The 12391-nt window shown below is 40.1% G+C and overlaps 1 protein-coding gene across 1 annotated transcript in view; it reads left to right on the forward strand.

The window, feature by feature from the left end:
* Nucleotides 1–12391, forward strand: part of rtcb (RNA 2',3'-cyclic phosphate and 5'-OH ligase) — a 45070-nt gene that overhangs the window by 3999 nt on the left and 28680 nt on the right. The window contains exons 3-6 of the mRNA XM_059978165.1: nt 5612–5690; nt 6449–6516; nt 8599–8698; nt 9375–9531. Of these exons, the coding sequence (XP_059834148.1) occupies nt 5612–5690; nt 6449–6516; nt 8599–8698; nt 9375–9531 (404 nt within the window). The remainder of the gene's footprint in view (nt 1–5611; nt 5691–6448; nt 6517–8598; nt 8699–9374; nt 9532–12391) is intronic.

Genomic DNA, 12391 nt, shown 5'->3' on the forward strand with positions numbered 1-12391 from the left:
TTTATTTATTGTTTTTCCATTACAACGGTACAGAATAGCATGTTCCAGGTTCACACACAAGAAAATCTGCCGCTGCTGGAAATCTGAGCAACACACACAAAATGCTGGAGGAACTCAGCAGGCCAGGCAATATCTAGGAAAAGAGTACAGGCGATGTTTTGGGTCGAAACCCTTTGGCAGGACACCAGGTTCAATGGCTTTACACCCAGGCTTTGATGGGTGTAAGTAGTAGTGGGTATAGCATTCTTTAATGTGTATCCCTACCCAAGTATCAATAAAAGTGTTCTCGAGAGACACTGGTGAGATTATATGTAAATAGTTTTTTATTAAAGAATTACCGTATGTATTTAATATTTAGGGTGGTATGGTAGTATCGTGCAGCACAATACTGTGCAGGTGATTCAGTTTCAATTCTCGCTGATCCCTGGAAGGAGTTTGTATGTTGTCCTCGTGACCTTGTGGGTTTCCTCTCACAGTCCAAAGATTTACCAGTTGGTAGATTATGGGGCCCTCCAGGGCTGTGTACTCAGTCCACTGTTGTTCACTCTGCTGACCTACGACTATGTTACAACACACAACTCGAACCACATCATCAGGTTCGCTGATGAGTCGACTGTGGCGGGTGTCATCAGCAAGAATGATGAGTCCGCATACAGAGAGGAGGTGCAGCGGCTAACGGACTGGTGCAGAGCCAACAACCGGTCTCTGAATGTGAGCAAAACAAAAGAAATGGTTGTTGACTTCAGGAAGGCACGGAGCAACCACTCTCCGCTGAACAGCGATGGTTCCTCCTTAGAGATCGTTAAGAGCACCAAATTTCTTGGTGTTCACCGGGTGGAGAATCTCACCTGGTCCCTCAACACCAGCTCCATAGCAAAGAAAGCCCAGCAGCATTTCTACTTTCTGCAAAGACTTAGAAAAGTCCATCTCCCTCCCCCCCCATCATCACCACATTCTAAGAGGTTGTATTGAGAGCACCCTGAGCAGCTGCATCACTGCCTGCTTCGGAAATTGCACCATCTCGGATCGCAAGACCCTGCAGCGGATAGTGAGGTCAGCTGAGAAGATCATCGGGGTCTTCCCACCATTATAGACATTTACACCACACGCTGCATCCGCAAAGCAAACAGCATTATGAAGGACCCCACGCACCCTTCATACAAACTCTTCTCCCTCCTGCCATCTGGCAAAAGGCACCAAAGCATTCGGGCTCTCACGACCAGACTATGTAACAGTTTCTTCCCCCAAGCCATCAGACTCCTCAATACCAAAGCCTAGACTGATGCTAATCTACTGCCTTGTACTATGCCTATTGTCTTTATTGTAATGCCTGCACTGTTTTGTGCCATTTTGTACAGTCCTGTGTAGGTCTGTAGTGTAGTTTTTGTGTGGTTTTACGTAGTTTCAGTGTAGTTTTTGTATTGTTTCATGTAGCACCATGGTCCTGAAAAACGTTGTCTCGTTTTTACTGTGTACTGTACTAGCAGCTATGATCGAAATGACAATAAAAAGTGACTTGACTTGATTAATTGATCATTGTAAATTGTCCCGTGACTAGACTAGGGCTAAATCGGGACTGCTGGGCAGCGTGGCCTGAAAGGCCTATTACATGCTGTAACCCAATAAATAACAACAAACATTTAATGGAGGTTGTTTGTCTGTATGGCTGTCTGTTAGGCATTTGTAACCTGGGGAAGGCCTGCACTTGGATGTGTCCTGGTATTGGGATTCTTGGCTCAGCCCAACATTCAAAATGGGGAGGACAAACTGATTTCAGGAGCTAGCAAATTCTTTGCACTTGCAGCTGAGTCATCAACTTTCATGTCATGTAACCTCAGTATAAATGGCACGGAAATATCATCAACATTGAAAACCTGCAGGTGCTGGAAATCCAAGCACCACACACAAAATATCATTGGCTGCCCCTTTTAAGGAAACAGTTGGTTTATGGATTCCAGGGTAATTCTACTGCCTCTGGTTCTATGATAAAATTGACATCCCATGTTCCCATTTCCAGTGGGACAGCACAGTACTGTAACAGTGTAACGCCATTACAGCACCAACAATCACCGAGTGGAGTTCCCGCTTCTGTAAGGAGTTTGGAACTTGCTGGCTGATGCAGGAAGAGGGGCAGTGCACATGCTCCGTCTACATCACTGACACTGAGATTGAGAGCTTCAGGTTCCAAGGAGTGAACATCACTAAAAGCCTGTCCTGAGCCATCCACATTGATCTAATAGTCGAGAAAGCTCACCATTACCTCTACTTCATCAGGAGGAATGCACCCACCAACCCTTTCCAACGTTTACTGATGCATCCTATCAGAGTGAATAATGGCATGGTATGGAGCTGCTCAGCCTGTGACCGCACAGACTTGTGGACATAGCTCAGCACATAAAAACAAATCAACCCTCCCCTCTATACCTTTCGCTGTTTCAGTAAAGCAGCCAGGATAATCAAAGACCACACCCACCCCAGATATTGCTGTCTTCACCCTCACCCATTGGGCAATAGGTACAAATGCACCACCAGGTTCAAGGACAGCTTCTATCCCACTGTTATTAGACTCCTGAATGATAAAATAGACTCGTCCGCACAATCTACCTTGCTTGATCTTGCACTTTATTGTTTACCTGCAATGTACTTTCTCTGTAATGTACTTTCTCTGTAATGTACTTTCTCTGTAGCTTCTACACTTTATTGTGCATTGTTATTCATTTACCTTGTATTCCATCTCAATGCACTGTGTGATGATTTGATCTGTATGAACAATATATAAGCACAACATCATATAAGCACTGCACTTTGGTACATGTGACAATAATAAACCAATACCAATGCTAACTGGGGCATTTTGACAGAAAAATGTTTAGGGCTTTAAAGGAAAGTTGCAGGGCTACGGTGAAAGCGTGGGCAGTTGAAATCAAACATATTCTTAAAGCAGTTGGCAGGAATTTAATGGGTCAGTCAACTGCCTCCTGAGTCTTAATTTTCATAGCTGAAGATGGTTATGCATAGAGCAGTTAAGTAACTTTTACCAAGCTGTCCTGTGAATAAGATTGACCTACAGCCATAGCCATGTTCCTTTGTGCTACATATGACTTAAGCCAGTGAAGTGTTTGCTTATTGATTCCCAAATTTATTGAAATAATGCACTTCAACAAGTGTTGCCTTGAGATTAAAAGGAATCATTTATAACTTGCTTATAATGTTCAACTCTTTTTGTCCACGCTTGGACCAAAATTATAATGAGCCCTGGAGCAAGGCAGCCCTTGCAGGAAGCTAAATTGAGTGTTGGATAACGATGCAGCATATGATGTTGTTGACATGCAGAAGAATTCAGCATGTAGGAGGATGGTAGATGAGGCTAAGCATTCATCAGGAAAGGTTTGGGGATAATGTTGTTCAGATTTTTCTTAAGTGATATTTTTATCAGATTTATTTTAGATATCCTCCTACACTTTGGTACAATAGAGTTATTTAGAAGACTTTGACAGGGATTGGACGTAAGAAAAATGGAGTGTTATTGGCTGTGTAGGAGGTAAGGGTTAGATTGACTGTGGAGTAGATTTATATAGGTCAGCACATTGTTGGACCACATTGCCCATACTATGCTGTACTGCTCTGTTCTGTATTATATACTTAAAACTTGTCTTCATCGATGTCTTAATGATAGGCTTGACGGGAACTGGCAGCAGATGGAAATATAAAAGGTTTTGATACCTGACTTGTATCATTATTTGGTGCATAAGGACATTTTGCTTTATTGATTTTAAGGAAATAACAAGTACTTTTTTATTATTGGGGTACTAGGCACTCCCTCCTCCCCCCAGTTGCCCTTAAACAGAGTGGCTTATTAGGGCTTTTCAGAGTCTCCCCATCTGAAATTACATATAGACCAGTCTGGGTAAGGATGGAAGATTTCCTCACTGCCAGATAAACAAAGCGTGTTTTACAAGAATCCGGTAAATTTTGGTTATCATTACTGAGCCAGTAGTTTGTTCTTTAATTCTGAATTGTTAGCAAAATATTTGATTCACCTGCCTAGGTAAATTCAGATCTTTACGTTGTTCTGGATTACTAGTTTGGTAATGTAACTGTGGTATTCAGATCAAAATTCTTTAGGTATGTTTGGGTATTTCAGTGTGTTAGTTTAATGTACCAGTCCCTGAAAATTGCCCCAATCAGTTTAAAGTGTAATTAATTTAGTAAAGAATTATATATTCTTTGCTTCAGATAGTGTCATTTTTTTCCAATCCTCAAGAAAAAAACATTTGCATCTTTTGTTGTGCTGTTTTATTGCCAGTTAACTAAGTTTTGAGATGGCAGTATGATTTTTCAGGAGCACATGACAGCCAGGAAGACAGTAAACTGATCAAAAAATTTTTGATTTTAAAATTATCAGCCTTGTTTCTAGATACCTCCATCATACTGCTTTTCACTATCAACTCTACAAACCTCTGTAATCCTTTGCCTCTGGTTTCATGATCAGCCCCTGGTTTATTTGCTCCACTTGAATTTCTTCCTTTTGTCTCGTTCCTCCCTTTAGACAATTCTTAAATTCTACTTAATTATTTTTGTTTAAGTACTATTCTTCTGAAGCACATTTTTGAGATTTTGTACAGTTACAGATACAATATAAATTCAAATTGTTAAATGATTTTAATCCCAATTTTGAGCCCCCCATTTGCTAATTTATTACCACCTTTAATTCGTTCATCGACAGTTTGTTGATGACACCACTGTTACAGGCAGAATCAATGTGGTGATGAATCAGCACATAGGAGAGGGATTGAAAATCTGGCTGGGTGATGCCACCGCAACAACCTCTCACTCAATGTTAGTAAGACGGAGTTGATTTTTGACTTCAGGAGGAGGAGTCAGGAGAATCAAGTGGAGTGAGTCAGCAACTTTAAATTCCTCGGTGTTATCAGTTCAGAGACATGCTTACGCTTAGCCCAGCATATAAGAGCAATCACGAAGAAAATACGTCAGTGCCTCTACTTTAGAAGCTTGTGAAGATTCAGCATGCCATCTAAAACTTTAACAAACTTCTGTAGATGCCCGGTGAAGAGAAGGTGGTACAGGAACCTCAGGACTCTCACCACCAGGTTTAGTACAGTTATTACCCCTCAACAATCAGGCTCTTGAACCATAGGGGATAACTTCACTCAACTTCACTTGACTGTCACCGAGATGTTTCCACAACCTTTGGGCTCACTTTCAAGGACTCCTCATCTCATGTTCTCAATATTTATTGCTTGCTTGCTTGCTTGCTTATTTATTTATTTATTTGTTTGTTTGTTTGTTTGTTGTTTCTTTTTGTATTTACTCAATCTCCTGTCTTTTGCACACTGTTTGAACACCCAAGTTTATGCAGTCTTTCATTTATTCCATTATGGTTATTAATCAATTATGGATTTAGTGAATATGCCTGCAAGAAAATGAATCTCAGTGTTGTATATGTACTTTGATAATAAATTTAATTTAAACTCTGAGCTAAAAACTCCCTTTACAGTACTGTATTTGTGTAATGGTGTTGCAAAAATTAGCAAAATTTGTATTAATATCAAACCCAATTAAATACTGAAAATGTCTTCCTCTCCTCCAGGTGGAAGGGATATTTTATGTCAATGATACTCTAGAGAAATTGATGTTTGATGAGCTTCGAAATTCATGCCGTGGGGGAGGTAAGAACAAATTGTAATATGGTTATGAACACAGGAGTTTAATTTTAGTTTGATTTTAAGAGCTGCAGTATATAAACAATGACGGTGTACACAGCTAGACGTTGTGCTTCAAGATATCGATGATCTGCTCACTGAAGCATATAGAATGACCTTATAATTGATATGTACAAAGCAAAATCCCTTATTACCTTCATTTTATTAAGGTCTATAATGAGATCCTAGAAAGTGTGGTTTTCCCCCATATTTTATGAGCTGCCTCTCAAAAAGGACATTAATGCAGTTCTCCTTTGCACTTAGTGTGGCAATATATCCTTTGAGATTAAAAAAAATGTTTGAAGATCAAACTACTGCAAAGGTTATGATTTACTGGGCAGCAGCAATCCATGGATACTGCATGGTTCAGAGATGTGCACTACCAATGACAAGTACCTGAACTAATGGCATCTGCAAAATCTACCAAATTTATTGCCTTATTTGTACCCTCCTGCATGTTTTCTCTCCTCTCCAATCAATAGGCCATATGTATTTGGTGTTATCCATCTATTTGAGGACAATACCTTGGATACAGGAGGGAAATTTAGTGGTTAGTTCTGAACAAATATGCTACTAATTTATGTGGTTGCATAGCTTGTTTGCAAATTTGGTAAGAGTTTAAGCTGCACAGAATGAGATGGTCTGGATCATTTTAGTTTTCTGTGGAAATGTCTGAACTTCAGTTGGTATATTGGGTGCAACTTGCAACTTTTGTCTTGTTACAGGTGTCGGTGGCTTTCTGCCAGCAATGAAGCAGATTGGAAATGTGGCAGCATTACCTGGTATTGTTCATGTGAGTTAGTAATTACTTCATTAAAATTTGCTTCTCAGGTAGGAAATTGCTGCGAAGAGCTAAGATCATATTGGAAATTAAAATCTCTTTGCATTGGTCTTTGTACAAGTTCATGGTTGGAAGTGAGTTTCAGAGTAAAATGTAGTAAATAAGGACAAATAGTGGTGTTTAGCATTTCTAGGTCATTTCTAAGACCTAAAATTGTTATAAGTTACAATAAATACTGCAAAGGAGGAGTGATGACATAGCACTCATGGACTGTTCAGAAACCTGATGGCAGAGGGGAAGAAGCTGTTCCTGAAACATTGAGTGTAGGTCTTCATTCTCATACATCTTCCTGATGGTAGTAATGAGAAGAGAGTATGTCCTGGTTGGTGAGCATCCGGTAAGATGGCAGCACTCTTGGTCACAGCAGACTCTCCAGTCCAACAGATAGTATAAATGTGTGTCTTAAACATTTTTTTTGTGATTGCAAGATTTGTTGGACATTGGTAATCCAAAACACTGAAAGCTGAGTTTATTGGTGAGACCAACTGCACGTCCTCAGTGGTTGTGTGGACCAGACCCTAATGCCATGGCATCGCCTGTTACAGCCAAGCAGGGGTAGGAGGCGCCAGAGATGGTGTAGAACAGGGGTGTGGTTGGCACACTGGAATCTGCTGGTTTAGCAGCTGTCCCCTGCAGGCCTGCTCTGCCATCACTGCTGCTCTCCATTGTTTGCTGTCTGGAAGACAAGATCTCCTTTGTGGCTGACTCAGCCTGAGACAAGGTGATTTGCCTTTGTTTGCAGCTGCCCCATTGTGAGATGAGGAGCTACTGTATGCTTGTTCTTGCAGAAACATGGCTCCAGGACAACGTCCTACGCACTAGCAATCTTAAGACCATGCCACTCAGGGACTTGTGCTAATATTATTTTTGTGACTTTGTGCTTTTGTAACCATATGTGCTGGGTGTAGGTGTATGGACAGTGTTTTGCACCTTGGCCCCAGGGAAGCGCTATCTTGTTTAACTGTGTACATATGTATGGTTGAGTGGCAACTGAACTTGAACTTGAGGGTCCTAAATGATGGATGCCACCTTCTTGTGGCACTGCCTTTTTAAGATATTCTTGTGCTATTGTTAACAGCTTAGGACTTCAGAGTTTGGAGTTCAATCTCTGCATCCTGTGCAAGGAGTCTATGTCCTCCCTGTGGACTGCATGGGTTTTCTCTGGGTGATTTGGTAACCTCCCACAGTCCAAAAACAGCTCTGCAGTAATTTGAGTAGAGTTGTTTGTCCAAAAGATGATTATATCATTAGTGTAGCTCTGAATTGATGTTTGTGTTTCGGAAAGTCTATGAAACATTGCAGTATCTGGATTTAGGATGATTGTATGTTAAGTTGTTTCCTGGACTGAAACATGACATGTTTCATTTTTAGGTACGTGGAGATATAGAATATACATGTATATAAAATAGGCATTCTTCAGAAAGAGTAGGTGCTGCAAATTTTCAGCAAGTCAGGCTGCAACTGTTGGAAGAAAAACGAAATGTTTTAGGTTTCATGAAAGATTATGGATTTGAAATGTTAATTCATTTCTCGTTTCACTAGCATGCTCTGATTTCAAGTGACAGTATTTTCTGTTTTATTTCAGACTTGTGGCACTTGTAAAACTGTGCTTTTGAGTACATAAAATATTTTGTGTACAGTAAAACTGACAATTCAACACACTAAGGACTTTGGTATTGGACTAGCAGATTTCTTGTACTATTGAGCGCTATTAATATTGAAAAATATTTTAAATTTTATTTTAGTTTCTGCTGTATTATAATTTTACAGTGAAACTGCTAAGTTAGAAAAATACATGGGACCCAGGGCCCTGGTGGATTTCATGGGAGTACAAGAAACATTACTTGAATCAATATATAACACTTTTATGTTAATCATAGGTATTTCCAAATTATCAGATAGTAGGTTATGTCATTAGTTCTTATTTAGTGTTATTAATGTGTTTTGTATTTCTAGGGAATGCTTTGTGTGAGGGGTTATCAGTTCGTAGTTATTGAAACTTCATTTTATTAAAACCTGCTTTTCTTTCTGAAGAGATCCATTGGGCTTCCTGATGTCCATTCGGGGTATGGGTTTGCAATTGGAAACATGGCAGCCTTTGATATGGATGACCCAAATGCTGTAGTATCCCCAGGTAAAAGGAAAATCACTACTTGGCTTGGACTGATGTTGACATTCTTTTGTGGAGTACTGAATCAGTTGAAGACCTGGAGTGTTTATTTCATATTCTACATAGAATGCTGTGTAAAAGTACACAGGACCATGTAATTTAAGCATTGAACAAGTGTGAGGAATCACAAATATGCATCTGCTACCTCAATTCGGCCTAGAAGCACTTTCGAAACAACAGGATTCTGGCTCCTTTGTGTTGCCAGGATCCCAAAAGCCATTTCTACATTGATTATTTTTGAACAGTGAAGGAAGTCTTTCCAAGCCTAGAACTTAAAAGCTAAAGTTTTCAAAGTTCTGGGCTTCAGAAAGAAAGCTCACAACTATAGAGTTCACTTTTGTGCATAAAGCATTTTACCTTCTACTAGTCAAATTGCTGGTCATAGGACATATTAAATTACAATTTTTGATGTATGTGAACTCTAGATTTTCAGGATTTCTCCATGGGAAATGGCAGCTTGAATTACTGTTTATGTTTGTATTTTATCAAATCGTTGGCAGAGAGGAGTCTTATGTGTAAGAAAAACTTTGAGTGTGTTGAGGAAAGTGAATCTCAATTTTGCTGCCTGAAAATGGGAAGAAGAAAAAAATGGAGAATTTAAGTGTTAAAATTTTAATGAAAGTACATTTTTCTGTTTCAGGTGGTGTGGGTTTTGATATCAATTGTGGAGTGCGACTGTTGCGAACTAACCTCGATGAAGGAGATGTTCAACCAGTGAAGGAGCAACTGGCTCAAGCCATGTTTGATCATATTCCTGTCGGAGTTGGATCCAAAGGAGTAATTCCAATGGGTGCAAAGTAAGATTGCTTCTCAGAACTTTAGAGATTAACATTAAAGTTATTTAAGAATAGGATGGGATAAAGAACAAGAGAGAATTATCCAATTTCATAATATGTTTGGCATATTACAATATGAAATTAGTTTTTTTTGTAATTTGTGTACTTTGTGCAATTGATAGGCCAGATTGCCTCATCCATCACTCACCGCCTTTCCTACCTGAGAAATGGCTGTGGTGTATGCTGCTTGGTGAACTCTTGGCCACCCTGATGGAGTGTGGCTTTCTCTCTCTGCATCCTGTTCTGCTCCATCCTGCTATCATCATAATGACTCTAGCCTTGGCATCCCCTTAACCTCCATCTCAGGAATGGGATTTTGAAGTAGGGAGCTGTACTTGCCCACTTAAGACATCCTGTTGTACATACTGTTTATTATAAATTACTAAAAATTGCACATTTAGACAGGGACGTAACATAAAGATTTTTACTCCTCATGTATGTGAAGGATGTAAGAAATAAAGTCAATTCAATTCAATTCCAGTGCAATATTTAATTAAGGCAATCCATCTCCACATAAACAGGAAATATAGTAGACAACTTCAGTGGCTTTGGATCTTTGTGTGATTTCCCTCTTTTTAAATACTTTTCAACACGTAATATTTCATAAAATAACTTTTTAGCGTCAGCTGTACCTATCAGCCGAGCACCTAGATCAGTGACCCCATCTTTTCTCACAATTCATTGTTGAACAATGAAACCATAGCCATTATCATAATAGTCAGGAAGTCTGGAAAAGGAACACCCCAATTTATCCATTTCATCAGGCTTTTATTTATTTTGTACTTGGGTAATTGTAGATACAGAAGTGTGTAGGAAATGTGGGGTAGATGTATCCTTAACTGTTAAGTTTAGTAAGATTTCATTTATTAAACACCTTAGCTTTTGCCTACCAAAGATATTTACTGCTTCTTTTATGTTGTGCTATGCATTTTTCCCCTTGCAAATGAAATATGTACACCTAGTGTCAGACCCAAAGGTGGTTTTATTAATGTTGGTCAATTTGCCTGATGGTTTTTGCTAATTTAGTATTTAGCATTTCTTTTGTGAAGACCAATGTACTGAGAGGCAAATGCAAATATTTGAAGTGTACTATGATCACAGTGGTTTCCCCTTCTACCCCAGCTCACACTGCCACAGAGTCACATCTCCTATCAATGCCATTGTAGTTGCAGACATTTAGTGGCCCATGTCACAGTTGTAGAATGGACGGATGTATAGACCAATTGTGAAAGATTGCACTACAGAGTTGGCACTACCGAGTGAATTTAGGGAGCTGGGCTAAAGGTTGCACAGCAGGACCTCCTAGACTTGTAGTCATGGGGTTTTTTCCTACACCATGAGTTAGTGAGGGTAAAAGTAGAAGGATAGGACAGATGAATGCAAGGAGAGCTGCTGATACTGCCTGGAGACTGCTTCTGTGTCACTACTCGGGTTTGTGACCTGCTCACACTGTTGTGCCACTCTGGGTGTGCCAGTGCTGGTGTCATTTGGACTGGGTACCAATAGCAGCCCAGACTCCGGACTGCACCTCCCAAGTGCGAATCTTCTTGCCCATCTGCTCAAGCTGCAACCGAAAATCTGGATGCCCAGTGTAGCACGAGCGTGCATAGCGAGGCACTAGCAGAGCCATGACTATTGAGTGACATGGGGAGGAGTGAGCCCTGGAAAGGGGCAAGAAGAGTGTGGAATGAGAATGGGTGCATGCTTGGTTTGGTGATTGGAGGCAGAGGTTGGTGTTGGAATGATTTTTTTTTCTGATTGGAAATCTGTGGCTAATGTTGTTCCACATAGGTCAGTATTGGGACCTTTGATTGCAATATACAAGACCATAAAATACACAGTGCTGATTTAAAAAAGATATTTACTCCCCCCTCCCCCAGAAGTTTTCATGTTTATTGTTTTGTAACATTGAATCAGAGTGGACTTAATTTGGCTTTTTTTTTTGACACTGGTCAACAGAAAAGACTGGTGTTAAATTGAAAATAAATTTCTACAAATTGGTCTAAATTTATAACAAATATTAAACAGAAAATACTCGATTGCATAATTATTCACCTTCTTCAAGTCAATATTTATTAGATGCACCTTTGGCAATAATTACAGCCTTGAGTCTGTATGGATAGGTCTCTTAATCAGATTTGCATGGGGAGTGTGAGTGAATTGCCCTTTTCAAGTCCAACCACAAATTCTCAATTGGATTGAGGTCTGGACCCTGACCATTCCTGTGTAGCTTTTGTATTATGCTTGGGGTCATAGTCTTGCTAGAAAATAAGTCACAGTGCTCTTGCAGACTGCAGACTGCAGGTTTTCCTGCTGGATTTCTCTGTATTTTGCTGCATTTATTTTACAGTTTACCTTCACAAGCCTTCAGGGCCTGCTGCAGTGAAGCATCCCCACAGCGTGATGCAGCCGCCACCGTGCTTCACCGTAGAGATGATGCGTTTTTGATGATGTACGGTGTTTGGCTTACGCCAAATGTGGCGTTTAGTCTGAAGGCCAAAAAGCTCAATTTGACTTCAGATTCTTCCACATGCCTTCTGGTAAACTCTAGCTGAGATTTCACATGAGTTTCTTTTCAACGGTGGCGTTTTCTTTGCCAATCTTAAATAAAGCTGTGACTGGTGAAGCACCCTGGCAACAGTTGTATGCACAGTCTCACTCATCTCAGCCACTGACGTTTGTAAGTCCTCCAGTGTTTTTATAGATCTCTTGGTGGCCTCCCTTACTATTACTAGTCCCCTTGTTTGTGCGGTCACTCAGTTTTTGAGGGGGGCCTTCTCTAGGCAGATTTACAGCTGTGCCATATCCTTTCCATTTCAGT

The sequence above is a fragment of the Hypanus sabinus genome, chromosome 8, assembly GCF_030144855.1.
Source record: "Hypanus sabinus isolate sHypSab1 chromosome 8, sHypSab1.hap1, whole genome shotgun sequence".
In the NCBI taxonomy this organism is placed as follows: Eukaryota; Metazoa; Chordata; class Chondrichthyes; order Myliobatiformes; family Dasyatidae; genus Hypanus; species Hypanus sabinus.